The following is a 14,607-nucleotide window of genomic DNA, read 5'->3' as shown; positions in this document are numbered from 1 at the left end:
GTAGCGCACCCCTGTTAACATCTAAAGCAGCCTTCGCTATTTGCTCTGCTTGGCCCAAAGCCCGGGTGTAAGGGAGCACAGGAGCCACACCTAGCGCAGAGCAGAAACCCAACTCACACCATCCTGCATCACTGCTTCATTGCCATCATGCACCACTGTTTTACTCCAATTTTGCTTTGTTCCAAAAATAATGAAGGGACATCATAACCAGCTGTGGGCACTTCAGTAGGTGTCGCAGCTTGAGGCTCCAAAGAGAACCAGCTCTCTTGTGCCAGGTGCTGCACAAGCAGAGTCAGAAAGAGCCTCTGGTCTCCACAGCTCCTGGCTTCAGGTTGAACTTCTCCTAATCATGCGGGGTCCCAGTCTGACTCAGTATGCATGGAAGTCAGTATTAAACCACAAGCAGATTTAAAGGAATGGAGATAGGGTGAAGCGGGCTAGGCTTCTGAACATTCACTCCCTTCCCCCCAAACACTGGGCAAGGAGAAGCACTCAAAGTCACTAAGGCAAGCTGTGGTAACACCAAGGAAACTACTTCTCCATTGTCCTAGTCCAGTATCTTAAGTGTTCACTGTCTGCCTCTGCCCTCACCTGACCCAATGCAATGAGAAGCACAGTGGAAAGTATGGCAGAAATACTCTGCGTAGAAGGGACCAAGGACTGTAGGCCCCTACGAGCTCATGAACAGTTTGAGTCACTTCTGGTTAGTGCAGTTTATGATTTTCTTAGTCTACCAAATCAGAACCTCTCCCAGTTCTGCAAAGCAATCAAGATCACACTACAGAATTTAAAGCACTAGAACACCCACACGATCAAGTCTTTGGAAATACAGCAAGTGTCTGATGAGTTTGAGCCCTGTTTCAGACTGCAGTCAGATCAGATGCTGCACTGAACTGGCCTCTTTCAGTACCACAAGCCACATGACCTCAGCAGAGCATCACCCAAGAGGGAGAAGAGCCTTCAGTCGTGTGAAATCAATCACTGTTTAGGGACTTCTTGAAGATGATACTCAGGTATCTACGTGCTGGTGCAGATCCTGGGTGGTGCTCCGGGCTTCAGCGGTCATTCTCCGAAATTTCTGCAGGTAGACAATGATGAAGATAACCAAGATACTTTGGAGGAGAAGGAGAATGAAGAGGCAGAGCTGAGAGAGGAGAGCCAGGCTGCAGTACCAGTACTGGCAGGTGGAGATGATCTCGTCTTCTGTCAGATAGGCAATGATCCGATCCTGAAGGTGAGCTGGGGAAGTACATCTCACATCCCTGTATAAGGTCCGGTTCTGCTGCCACTGGAGCCAGGAACGCAAGTAGAGGATGTCACAGTTGCACTCCCAAGGGTTGCCCTGCAGGTAGACTACCTGGAGGCTCCTTAGGTTGTCAAAGAGCCCATTGGGAATAGAGGTGAGCTTGTTGTAAGCAAGGTGGATAACTTCGGCTGAAGGACGGAAAGCAACTGGTAGTTCTGCTACAGTCAGGCCTTTTGACGTGCAGTCGATAATGTTGGTGGCACACTTGCATGGCACAGGGCATGTGGGTGTCACGAACGGGAGGAAGCCAAGGAGGGACAAGAAGAGAATTCCACCATTCATCTTCACTTGTAAACACTCCTCTGGTGAGTCTGGATAAGTAGACACCCCACGCACTGCGGGACAGACACCACAGCCCAGGCCTTGCGCTGGTTTGCTCCGAGGATGAGTTTCTGCAAGTGAGTGGCTTTGCTGTCCTTACAGGAGATGTGAGAACTCTGGAAAGAATAAAGTTAAAAGAGGTGTTGTGCAAATAACATTTGCTTTATAGGAGAACGTTCCTGGTCTTCCAATCTTGGATTTGAGGTGGGATACGAACAGATGGCTACTGGAAGGCTTAGCTACAGCCATCAAATCTTTTTTCTCCAGTTCTCAGAAGTGTACAAGAGCTGCCTGTGTTTTCAGTATTACTTGAGGCACTTTACTAGGGTAGCCAAGAAAATTTGTGCCAAGGAATCAAAAATTAGAATATAAAACTGCTGGTGCCTTATCATAGCTCTGAATTGCACTTGTGAGCAAAGCTTTGTTCATGCAAACTGCAAGAGGCTGAGAAATAAATGTACTGTTACCACAAACAAAAAGGAGCATTTCCAGGTTTGAAAAGAAGTGTTTAAACAGTCCTCGGCCAGCAGAGAGAGTGCTGACCACTAAGGGTGGAGATCAGAAGAGTTTTTCACAACCACCTTCTGGAGCTGTGACCATGCTGGAAAACAGGGGTCAATAGGCTCCCTTTGTACTGCAGTCTCCTACCATTGCCAAACAGGAGCTGCTGTAACTTCTCTAGGAGAACAACTACACACACCTGCCACAGAGCTTTGCTGTGCCATCTGTCAACCAAATGAGAAGAAAAAAGAACAGAAGACAGCTTTGTTGACTTACCAGAGTAGTTCAATCCTTGCTTTCTTGATGGCTTTACAACACAAGATGAAGGTCTCAAGGCAGTCCAGCCAGTGCAAGAGTTCCTGCAGCTGCATAGCTGAGCTTCTGGATAATCCTCTTGCAGCTGGCAGGCAAGATAAGGGTCAGCCTCATCCCAGGGACACCTCCCACATGAGGCCTTCCTGCACGTTTGCTGCATGTCACCGGAAGCAGAGGCTTCATTGAGCAAGTCTTCCAAGAAATGGGAGCTGGCACTGCTCACAAGAACATGTTTGCTGGGAGAGATGCTGACAGTGCTGATAACTGTGATTCTGGACCAGCATACTCAGCCCAGAAGAAACATTTCAAAGTCTGTTGCCAAGCAGTAACTCAAAATGCATTTCAACCTGGAAGGTGATGTGACTGGTTTGTACCACACTCCCTGAGCACTGTGCTTTTGGTTTCCCATCTCATCAGGAAGACTGTATGTGGCAGAGTGGTGAAACTTAGTCCTTTGCAGTGTGCTGACCCTCAGGTTTCCCTTGTGAGGCAGTTACACAAATCTACTCCTAATTATCAGTAGAAGATCTGCTGAGAGAAATGGACTTCCAGTGACCACACTGGTGTCAATAATCAAACCAAGACAAACCCTCCTGGCACTTGCATCCTCTCATTATTGTTAAAATGTAACTCTTGGTGTTTCACTGTCTACATCAAAGTAATTCCTTCATAGAAAGGACAACAGATTGGGAAAAAAGAGTGTTCCAAGGGAACCTGGATAGCCAAGTGAGTTAGCAGCTCTCAGCAAGCACAGCTTGCAGGTACTGAGAAAGATTGACTGCATCTTTTATTTGGAAGCTGCATTAAACAAACACTTGAACAGGTTAAGTCCAAGGGTTGAAACTACATTTAGGTGGAATCTTGTCTTTGAGGCCACTGCACCTTCACAGACAGTTTTCTGCCATCAGCCTGACCCCCAGGCATTGGCAGTGCTCCTTAGAGGAAGGACACAACTGCAGCTGTTGCCCACTGGGCCAAACTCTCCATTGTACAGAGCAAAACGATGAATGCCCTGAGTGGGCTTATGCCAAGGTAATTTAGGGTGTAAACCACAGCAGAATTTGGCCTTAACCAAGGGAACAATCCCTGATGCTCTAAGTAATTAATATTTAAATTACTAGAAAGCAAATAATTTCATTTGTTTCACTGCAGCAGGCAGGCAGAGTGAGAAAGTGCTCTCAGGCTAACAAACCAACCCAGCTTTTCCTGCAGGGCCTGCTTTCCACTTGGGCACAGCTTGACTACCACAGGGTATATTTGCTCAGCTAACTTACCTCATCTCATGCACTTGGTGCTACCTTTTTCTACAAGCAGGTGGTCAGGCCAGGTGTGACACCAAGCTGATTTAGAGCCAGACTCCTTGTGGCTCTGTGTGCAGCACAGACTCCAATGCTTCTTTGGCTATACACAGAATGGATTTCCTGGGACTGGATCCTGCTCTGCTGCCCATAGCTGATTTAGACATTGCTCCTGGGGGAAGCTTAAAGACAGAAGAATTTCAAGATCATCTTGTCTAGCTTCTGATGTAAACAGGCCAGAAATCCCATGCAGGAGGCCCTGCCTGGAGCCTGGTCCCACAGAATTAGGTATAAGGAGAAACAGGGTCAGTTGCACTCTCTTCTGCTCAATGTACCAGCAATGCTGCCTGAGGGGACTGGAAATGAAACAGAAAGAGGTTGGCCTTTTGCATGTATTTATTTCACTGATCAATTCAGGTAGTAAACATTAATAATAACAATAATCATTTAATAAAATGGATATGTTTTTAAAGGTTTCATTTTTCTTTGTTGACAATGACAAAATGTTCAAACAGAAATTTACCAAAAAAAAAAAATTAAAATATATATTATAATGACCCAACAGATGGACAGGAAACAAAGAGCCTAGGAAAGGAGCAGGGGCTGAGGAAGGTGCATGGCAGGAGCAAGCCAGCGTTAAAGCACAGCAGAGTTGTTGAGGAGGAGCAGGAAACACCATTTGAGAGCATGAAGAGTGGGACCCTTCTTCCTGTAGGGAGGAGGCATGCAGGAGGCAGCAGGACTGCACAGGCAGGACCAGCACAGCAGCAGCAGCAGCACAGGAGGAGTTCATGCCACAACTCCCTCCCCAGGCAGGCACAGGGTCCAAGAGGTACCGACAGCCCCAGCTGCAGCCTGGGATAGCTCTGTGGAGAGGGACACCAACCCCTGCAGCGACTCACTCAGCAGGGCAAAGCTTGGCAGGGGCATGGGAATGTGCCTGGTGGTGCAGGGGGTTGCATATGAGGCTGTGGGGGGTTGCCTGAGGGGCGACATTAAATTACTTTCCTATCCATACTTCTCACTGCCAAGCTACATTTATTCAGGAGTCTCATGTCTGCTTACTGTGCAGCTCAAGGCAGCAGCACAACACTCCTCCTTTGACAAACAGATGCCATCTCCCAGGCCAGAATCCCTGGTGTCCCCCAAAGCCAGTCTCTAATCCCAATCCAGGCAGCCCTCAAACTCTGGGCAGGGAACCTCCTAGATGGATTTCAGCAGTACCACTGCCATCTGTAGAAGCCATCTCTGGTACCTCACTGCTGTGCATTTCTTTCTAAGTGTAACTTGAATCATCGTTGCCAGCTGGTAGCCAATGGCTCTCTGCAGAGGACAGACTTGTGACTGCCGATGTAGAAGCCATGTGCACTGAGCTGATGGGCATTTCCTCACCCAGGGGGACCAGGGAAAGATTCACCCTCAGCAATCCTGCCTGCCTATGACCCTGTGCTCTCACCAGCACATGGCCCTTCCACCACCAGCCTGAGAGAAAAGCTGTCAGCTCTTCTATGTCCATGCTAAATGGTAAAAGTCTCCTTTACCTTCTAGGAATGAATCTGTTTGAAAGAGGAATGTCTCCAGCTGGACAGGGCTCACGTGCAACAGAACATCCTCCTCACAGACAGGACCAGGGGGAGAAAAGAGCAGGCAGGTACTGCAGGGTGTTTCCCCTTACACTAGCAGAGATAAAGCTGAGAACTCAGCAGTCCTCCTGCTTTGAACAGCAGCAAGCCAGCTCTGGAAAACCTGCAGGAAGCTCCTGTTTCAGGCTGGCTCAGGCAAGCACATCACACTAAGGAAGGCTGTACGTCCTCCTTAAGCATGTTGGTCCTGCACATTACCAAATGCAAGCAGAATCCTTCCCCTCTCCTAGGCTGGCACTGCCACTGTCACTTATAAGCCCAATACAGTCAAGAATGGGAAAAAAAAAATCCACCATTGTTGGCCACTGCCCTTGCTCAGCTTGCACTTTTCTGCCAAGGGGCTTCCATTCTCACTTTGTCCTTCCACAATGTGCCAGGGTCTCTTCTCTGCCTTTAGTGCCCATGTTATGGCTAAGCAGAAGCTCCACACAGTGAATAACTGGAACCAGCCAACCTACTCACCACTTGGACAAGCCCTGATCAGGACTCTAAAGCCCCATGGGGGAATCAGACCAATGCAGTACTCTAGAAACATAATTCAGGGCCTGGTTATTCCTGGCCAACAACGTGCTTGCTACCCAGGGAGATCTGCTGGGGAAAGTCAGAGATGAGCAGATACAAAAGGGAAAAGGGAACAGAGGAATCAGGCTAGGAACCAAGAGGAGCAGAAGGGCCCAGCCCATGGCAGCACTCCATGCTGGAGTTGAAGGGCAGAGCTAGGTGTCCTTCCCTCCACCAGCCCCAAGTCCCTGCAAGTGTAGCAGTGTTGCTGGTGAGGCCTGCCCTGCCAGGCACATCACACTGCAGGGCTCTGCTCTGGCTGAAGTTAAAAATACCACAGGAAGCAAGAATGGGACAGAAGCTGCTGCCCAAAGAGTGCTCTTATCTCTGCTCAGCAGACCCACCAGTCTTCCCAGCACTGAGACAGGAAAAGCCTCAGACTGGGGAGGGGGAAAAGGGCTGAGTCCCAGGGGAAGGGCAGGGGAATAAGTGCCAAACGTGCTGGGCTGCGCTCAGTCTTCTGCACCTGCCACAGTGACCCAACACCTGCCTGAAAGGTGCCTTGCAGACCTCCTGTGCTAGCCTACAAAAACTGTCCCTGTCTCCAGGAGAAGCTCAGTGCAAGCAATGCACTTAGGGGACCACAAAGCCTGGGGGTAGGGTACAGCTCTGAATTTGGATTGGATTTCAGCCCAGGGGTTTCTTCCTGGGAAGTCCTGGCCAAGCACTCTGGCTAGCATAGTCCTTTTCAGAACAGACACTGTTGACACACTGCAGCTGGATGACCAGAGCTGAAACAAGAGATATCTTTACCCAGATACTGCAGGGCCATGGAGTTCCTCTACCAACACCTCCAGCATGCCATGGGAGGAAACCATGGCTGGAAAGTTGTTCACACCTATTATCTTCTCCTTGCAGGCAACAGTCAATAACTCATCCTCTCTGCCAGAAAGACATGACTGAGAGCAGTAGAAGGTGTTTTCTTCTATCCAGCCTCAAGAGACTCAGTCTCTTGCTGCTCAGTGCAAAGATCCTGGAGTTTCTTGATAGGAAAACCAAAATCAACCAACTAACAAAAAAAACCCAGAAACACCTGGGCAAGAAACCAGACAACCATCAGGAGCCCTGAGCAGGTCACCTGGCCCCAAGTGTCTGTTGGCAGAGGAACCCAAGCCAGGAAAACTCACAGAAGGGTAGAGCTGCCTTTACAATGCTCATGCTGGCCCCAGACCCAGACAAGGGGAACAGGGAGGGAGGCACAGCACCTCCTCTGGGAGTAAACATTGACGTGCATTGACACAGATAGTCTTCAAGTTTGTACACCAGAGAAACCAGGACTTTAAATACCAGAGCATTCCCAAACAACAGATTAGTACATGGGAAAGAGATCTTTTTCTTTTCTTTTTTTTTTAGGATGCCTTAGAGACTTCCCAAGCTATTTTCTTAAAAAAAAAAAAAAACAAAACCAAAACCAAAAACCAAAAGAGAGAAAAGAGAGACCATTCTTGAAAAAGAAATACACATCAGTAAACTGTTAAGTGAACAGCCTCCTCCACAATCCAGCTGACCACAAAGCCAGCACTGCTAATAAATTAGAGGGTGCGGGTGCAGCCCTTGCCCACAAGTCTCTATACAACAGGAAACCTTTTCTATACGTCCACAGCTCTTGCCAGGCCTCAGATGGTCACTGGGGGATTCCCTCTGTCCTCTGAGGATCTGCCTTTCACTGATCCTGCATCTGCTGCTGCATCTTCTGCAGCATCTCTTGCATCCGCCGTAACTGCATGAGACAAAGACAGAGAAGGAGGAGTCGGAAAGGGATCTGTTGTGGCTGGGAGCTGGTGGTCTGCACTGGTGGTCTGCCCTGGAGACAGGCCCTTAGAGCTAACAAAGGGATTTTGCTCACTCTGAGAGAGACAGGACAGGCTGCCCAGGGAGGTTGTGGAGTCTCCCTCTCTGGAGATATTCAAAACCCGCCCAGATGCTCTCCTGAGTGATCTGGTATAGGTGATCCTGCTCTGGCAGGGGGGTTAAGACTGGGTGATCTTTCAGGGTCCCTTCCAGCCCCTGACATTCTGTGATGTCCTCAGAGCAGTAACTCCTGCTTGAGCACAGAGGCATCTGTATCTAGGGTGGAATGCAGCTGTGTTTCCTTGAGAGAAGCAGCCTCAGCTTTCACACCCTGTCCTCTGCATCATGAGCCCATAATGGTGGGAGGCAGGAGTGGGAAGCCTAAGACAGCCTCCATGGGGCAATCCTAAAGAAACTCCAGCTCCAACACCCAGGTAGAAATGTGTCTCACCTCCTCATCTTTCATTTTGATCAGCTTCTCTGTCTCAGTGTCCGGTGTTGGGAGAGGCAGGATAGGGATTGGGCTTTCTATCCTGTTATCCTGAGTCAGCTTGCTAGAGAGATGGAGCAGAGAAATGCAGTCAGTCATGGTTCTGGCTGGCTGGCTTTGGTGTCACCCCACAAGGGTTGTCACTCACAGCAGCAGACCTGCCAGCAACGTGGCAGCATGTGCCCAGCCAGAAGGAGGTGCTGTGGGCCAACCTAGCACTCGGATTAGAATGAGACCAGGCCACACAAGTTTTCAAAACAGGAGGTTTTGGGTAGCTAACAGGAAATCCAAAGTAGGCTTATACAGAACAGGTGGCCTGGGCTGAAACGGGGAATTCAAGATGTCACTGGCAGGCATTCACCACTTGGAGTCACCACTGATTTACTATTGAGTCAATTCCAGTCCTGGAGTTTGGGATCTCTTCCCAAAACCTCTCTCTAGAGGATCCTTCTCTTGCTGCTAGGAATGACCACTCTCTAGTTTTATGAGACTTGTTCACTGGCAAAGAACTAACCCTGGCATGAGAAACGGTACCAAATGTAAGCTTTTCTTAAGCTGAGCAGTTGCTTCTTCATTGTGCTCCTCTTTAAATAGATACACAGCCTACCTAAATAGCAGCTGTGACACTTCTCACTGATCTCTAGCATTTACCACAGTTATTTTGGGAGTCAGTATTCTCACTGCTGAAAAAGGCAGGCTTGTCTGCTATGCCAAAACGCCGAGATGCGCTCTGTGCTAACAGGGTGTGCTAACCTGCATGCCTGCACACATGTGAGACTCTTCCTTGCTGCAGCACAGCCATTTCTGCTCTGCAACGTGGCACTACAGAGCTACCCTGCCAGTTCAGGCAGGAAGTGAAGGGGATGGTTTAAAACAGATGAGCCAAGACCTACTTAAAACTAGAATTTGTCACCCATATCTCAGCCCTGGAAAGGAGACAGGGAAAAAGAGTTTTTGAATGAGAACTCTGTACTGTCTTCTGTTTTCATTGTGACTAAAACCACAGAGAATCAAATGCAACAGGAAGACAATGCAGAGAAATCTTTGGAGATGCATTAGAGTCTTTTTAATTGCCTGGGCTCTGTTGTCTGAGAAGCAGCAGCATCCCAAGGGTCACGCTGACATCAGGACAGAACTGCAGAATGCACACAGCTATTGCCCATCAAAGAAATAGTTTATTCCTTCTTTTATTAGGCTGGATGTGTTTCACTAAGACCTAAGAACACCTCTTCAAAAGAATCTCCTGGCTCATTTCCCAAGATCTGCTCAAGAATCCTCAGGCAGGAAGCATCCCCACCACAGGCTCAGCCCACATGCTTTGCATTCGCTATACTTCCTGGCGCCATTCCCTAGGCCGCAGCCCAGCACGTCCCCAGCAAAACCACAGCCTGACTGATGAGCTGCACCACAGAGACTGCCACCTCTGGCTGAAGCAGCGAGGACCCACCTGGTCATTTGCTGGATGCACTGAGCTCGGTAGTTCTCGTAGTGGACGTCGCAGGTGACGTCCTTCAGGTCGTGCATGTGCGTGCGGATCAGCATGTTCCGCAGCTTCACGAAGTCGCAGTGTGCCTGGTTCTCCACTGCCGAGCAACAGGACAGCACCTGGACGTCACACCCCACCAGCCCTCTCCAGGGAGCCTCTCCTCACCTCCCACCACCCACACTGGACTGAAACTCTTCCACGCCCAGGACTCCTTCCTCATCCTCCCTCCGCTCCTCCCCACCACTGCTCAGGGCTCTCCCCCTGGCGCTGCTGATGCTCTGTGTTTCTCCATGCTGAGGCCAGGCTGATGAAGTCACTTCTTCTGAGCAAGAGGATTAATGAAGCCATCCAGGAGGATGCTGCTCCTAGGTACATGGATGTCACTGTTACAAGCAGTGAGCACACCCAGTGCTGGGGGGAAAGCTGCTCCTCTTCTCTGTTCAGGGATCTAAACCTGCAGGACCTTAAAGCAATGCACTAGCAAGTGGGAGGCAGCAACAGAGCAAAATGACCATTCCAGGGTCATCATTCTGCCTGTGGGCTTTACCAAATTTCTCCCTTCAGAAAGGAGGAAAGTTAGAGACAAACACATTGTGCATCAGCCCAGCAACTCCAGCACACACAGCAGCAGCAGCAGAGGTGCAGCTGCAGGAGGGTTTATGATTCACTTCCGCTGAGGGCAGCAGCCTCCTTCTAGCAAACAGACTGGCAATGCCCAGCCTCCCCCTTTAATAAGCCCCATCCTAGTGCACTCTGCCATTCACAGCAGAGCCTCTCTTCATCCTGCCATGGCTTCAGAGGAGGCTAACTGCTATGCCCCCAGTACAGACCTTCTGCGCTGGTTCCAGTGCCTCTGTTTCTATCTTACCTTGTCCCCTGCCACGAGCCAAAGGTGGCAGAGACAGTCATGGCTGAGGTAAGCTCTCTCCTCTCATCCCTACCCACCTGTGCTTCTCCCATACCTGCCTGCCCCTTGCTTCCAGTGCCGGCTCCCAGCTCCACACTTACCTTCCACAATGCCCCAAGGGTAGAGCCGCCCCCGGACCCGCTGACCCTTTGCCTCCACCACAGTGTTACTGCCGATGACCGCAAAGGGAGCACTCTCCTGCAACGAGAGGCACTGCTGAGCCCAGCTCAGCCTGGGGCTGCCCACAGAGCCCTCCTCCAAGGGCTAAGCTCAGGTAGAGAAGAACACAGAGGTGCTGGTAGGATAGGCACAGGGACACCCACACATGCCACAGCACAGACTCCACGAGAGAGTTACAGATTAAAACCTAAAGCACTGGGGTCTGCTGACAGCCTGGATGCCCAGCCTGACCTCAGCCATCCTGAGAGAAACTGTCCTGCATCCCTTTTTTAAGGGAAAGCTCTACAAAGAAGCCAGAGCAGAGAGGCTGGGACACCAAGCAAGTGGGAGAATGTTCACTGAGATCTTGCCCAGGCAGGGATGTACAGGCTGTGCTCTCCCCTGCTCAGAGGGAGAAGCTGCCACTGCAGCTCTGACAGGAGAAAGGTCACACTGCATTGCACACACAGGGCTGGCTCAGCCCAGGAGAGGGTCAGGCCTGGGCTGCTGGAGCCTCTGGACAGGTCTGTATGATCATATTGTCATCCCCTGTGCAACTCGTGTCACAGTGGTGCCTCATCACTCAAATTGTTTGTCCCTGCTGATGGCATTCTCAGAAGCGCTGACAAATGCTGCACAACCCAGGCCTCATCTTAAACATGCAGGCTGGGGTACACCAAGGGAAAGCTGACACTGCCCAGGTGGCCAAGAGAGCCAGTGGCATCCTGGCCTGCATCAGGAATGGTGTGGTCAGCAGGAGCAGGGAGGTCATTCTGCCCCTGTACTCTGCACTGGTTAGACCACACCTTGAGTGCTGTGTTCAGTTCTGGGCCCCCCAGTTTAGGAGGGACATTGAGATGCTTGAGCGTGTCCAGAGAAGGGCAACGAGGCTGGGGAGAGGCCTTGAGCACAGCCCTACGAGGAGAGGCTGAGGGAGCTGGGATTGGTTAGCCTGGAGAAGAGGAGGCTCAGGGGAGACCTTATTGCTGTCTACAACTACCTGAGGGGAGGTTGTGGCCAGGAGGAGGTTGCTCTCTTCTCTCAGGTGGCCAGCACCAGAACAAGAGGACACAGCCTCAGGCTGTGCCAGGGGAGATTTAGGCTGGAGGTGAGGAGAAAGTTCTTCCCTGAGAGAGTCATTGGACACTGGAATGGGCTGCCCGGGGAGGTGGTGGAGTCGCCGTCCCTGGAGCTGTTCAAGGCAGGATTGGACGTGGCATTTGGTGCCATGGTCTGGCCTTGAGCTCTGTGGTAAAGGCTTGGACTTGATGATCTGTGAGGTCTCTTCCAACCTTGGTGATACTGTGATACTGTGATACTGAGCGTAAGTGCCATGGCTTCGTGCTGCACTTGACTTCATGGCACCACCACCAACATCAGCTCTTTCTCATGGCCATCTACCATGTCGGCCAACGTAGGCAGGCCTTTGGCACACAGAGGGCAGCTCTGGTTTCCTCTGGAGTAACCTGCTGAGCAGGTTTCTTACCTTCAGCTCTCTATCTTGCTGCTTGAACTCCTCATCTTCATCAGAGTCACACTCAGGAAACTGGTACACTTTAATGCCAAATTTGTCAATCTCTTCCCGGATCTGAGTCCATGCAAGACAAAACCAAAAGGACACAACTCTGAACAAGACAGAAAAGCTGGGTTTATTCCCTGTGTGTGTCACCACAGGATCATAGGATTGCTGGAGCCCACAGATGGCAAAAGGATTTGCAGTTTCAGCTGGCCTCTCTGCAGGCCACTTCCCTCCTCACAGCCCAGCAGTGCTGCAGTTAGATTTGCAGGTACTGTCTATGTGTACACAGAGAAATACACACACACACAATCTATCTCTAGCCCTCTCTCTCTCTCCACTCCCTCCTCAGCCCATCCCTGTCACCACTGCAGAGAAACTGCAACTCACCCTCTCTTTTAGCTTCCGGATCTCAGAGGGGATCAGGCAGTCAGCTTTGGCGATCAGGGGCACAATGTTGACCTTCTCATGCAGAGCCTTCATGAACTCAACATCCACAGGCCTCAGCCTGCAGCAGGAACAAGGAAGGACACTGTTAGCAAGGATGCACTGGGCAGTGCTCCCTCCAACCCCTTCTACCCACCCAGCATGAAGGGAAAAGGACAGCAATGTCACAAGAGCCTGGGGCAGCACTGGGACAGCCCTCAGCTAGAGTTGTATCTTCAGGAAAGCTCTCTCAGATTTCAGCTGCTGAATGGCTCAGGCAGAGGCTGTACCCAGGCCACAACCCGGGGTCTTTCTAAAGCTGTACTCTGCCACAGGGCAGCCAACATGGCCCCTCCAGCTGCTCAGCCTGGCACAAGAGTCAGCAAGGGGCAGGCACTAAAGGCAGCTTAAAATTCCCTTTCCTTCCCACCAGTCAGGTTTAGCTAGGCAGGAAGACACAAGTCTGTGTGCCATCATCTCTCTGGCTCCCCAGACAGGCTGTAAGGCCTGAGGGAGATCTCTCTGCATAACCACAGCACAGGGCAGGGAGGTGAGGTGACACCCAGCTGAGGGACAGCATCCAGACATCTCTTCTCCTGTGCCAGCAGCCTTGCCAATGTACAAGCCACTGTGGGGCAACCCTCGGGCACGAGGGACTCTCTGGCCGTGGCGTGAGGGCTCTCACCCGTGCCCGAAGGGTGAGATGAAGTAGAGGCAGCAATGCACTCGGTTGTCCTGGATGTTCTTCCTGTTCAGGCCGCTCTCGTCACGGAAGTACTGCTCGAACTGCTGGTCAATGTAGTCAGTGATGGGCTTCCAGCTGGGAACACAAACCCACCTGTTTAACAGCACAGTGGCTCCAAAGGGCCATGAGAAAGCATCATCCTCTTCCTACTGCCAGACCCCCTTCCTGTGAAGCACCCACAGAAAACAAGACATGACCAAGGATCAGGAGGAAGGCAGCAGCGGCTTGCTCACCACTCAGTGTTGTTGACAGCATCTCCAAAGCCTGGTGTGTCCACTATGGTCAGCTTCAGCTTGACACCCTTCTCCTCGATGTCCACTGTGTGCTTGACGATCTCCACTGTCTGGCTGATTCTCTCTTTGACAGGAACATGCGAGTTAAAGGCAGGCAGTACACCTGGAGATGCCCACTCACACCCATGACAAGCCAGCTCCCTCCTTATCACCGAGCACAAGGTGTAACATGGCTTTCCAAAAACTCTGATCGTGCTCTAAGGAGCCTCAAGGGAATGGTACTGTGGGAGGCCAGCAGCAAGCAGGCTCAGAATACAGACCTCTGAAGTGCTTGGAGCTCAGCTGTTCAGAGCAGTTTGTGCAGTCACTTGGGAAGGGAAATCCCTACCACAATCTAGCACCCAAAAACAAAAGCCAAAGCTCAACACCTGAACCCAAAGGGCCAGTGCTGCTCTGTAGCCTCATCTTCCCTGCACAGAGTCACAGAACATCAGGGGCTGGAAGGGTCCTCAAAAGTTCATCTAGTCCAACCCCCCTGCCAGAGCAGGATCACCTATACCAGATCACACAGGGCAGAGAAGTCCTGCAGACAAACCCTTTTTAATCAAATACTAACTAGCGCCTCTGCAGCCAGAGAAGGAGAGCAGAGCACCAAACAACAGGGCTGGGACCCAGCAAGCCTGCAGCTGCCAGTGAAGCAAGGAAGCACAGTACTAGGCCGTAGGACAGCCTAGACCTGCAGGCACAAGAACCACTCACCCTGCTTTGTCCCCAACTTACCCTCCGCATTGAGGAGCTTTCTGTCTTTGTAGAGGTCTGTCAGGAACAGGCTATTCACCAGCGTGGATTTGCCCAGACCCGACTCTCCTAATTGGCAGAGTGCAAAGGGGAGGAGGGAAAAGCAAGTAA

General features: G+C 50.9%; 2 protein-coding genes across 4 annotated transcripts in view; both read right to left on the bottom strand.

The window, feature by feature from the left end:
* Positions 1–139: 139 nt before the first annotated feature.
* Positions 140–4,025, bottom strand: GP1BB (glycoprotein Ib platelet subunit beta). The gene has a single exon (XM_064168840.1). The coding sequence runs from the start codon at positions 1,586–1,588 to the stop codon at positions 1,010–1,012; it is 579 nt and encodes a 192-aa protein (XP_064024910.1). The 5' UTR covers positions 1,589–4,025; the 3' UTR covers positions 140–1,009.
* Positions 4,026–4,119: 94 nt separating this feature from the next.
* Positions 4,120–14,607, bottom strand: part of SEPTIN5 (septin 5) — a 47,279-nt gene continuing 36,791 nt past the window's right edge. For all 3 annotated transcript variants that reach the window (XM_064168839.1, XM_064168837.1, XM_064168838.1), the window contains exons 3-11: positions 14,479–14,565; positions 13,699–13,822; positions 13,406–13,540; positions 12,685–12,802; positions 12,265–12,366; positions 10,721–10,817; positions 9,674–9,809; positions 8,188–8,290; positions 4,120–7,665 (exon numbers count right to left, since the gene is read on the bottom strand). In XM_064168839.1, coding sequence (XP_064024909.1) covers positions 7,609–7,665; positions 8,188–8,290; positions 9,674–9,809; positions 10,721–10,817; positions 12,265–12,366; positions 12,685–12,802; positions 13,406–13,540; positions 13,699–13,822; positions 14,479–14,565 — 959 coding nt within the window. In that variant the 3' untranslated portion in view covers positions 4,120–7,608. The remainder of the gene's footprint in view (positions 7,666–8,187; positions 8,291–9,673; positions 9,810–10,720; positions 10,818–12,264; positions 12,367–12,684; positions 12,803–13,405; positions 13,541–13,698; positions 13,823–14,478; positions 14,566–14,607) is intronic.

Source organism: Pogoniulus pusillus, chromosome 30 (assembly GCF_015220805.1).
Source record: "Pogoniulus pusillus isolate bPogPus1 chromosome 30, bPogPus1.pri, whole genome shotgun sequence".
NCBI classification, from domain to species: Eukaryota; Metazoa; Chordata; class Aves; order Piciformes; family Lybiidae; genus Pogoniulus; species Pogoniulus pusillus.
Note: the sequence above shows the minus strand (reverse complement) of the source record. Positions and strands in the feature narration are given on the sequence as shown.

Coding starts and splice junctions, on each gene's coding strand:
- GP1BB (XM_064168840.1), bottom strand. CDS start 1,588: ATGAATGGTGGAATTCTCTTCTTGTCCCTCCTTGGCTTCCTCCCGTTC.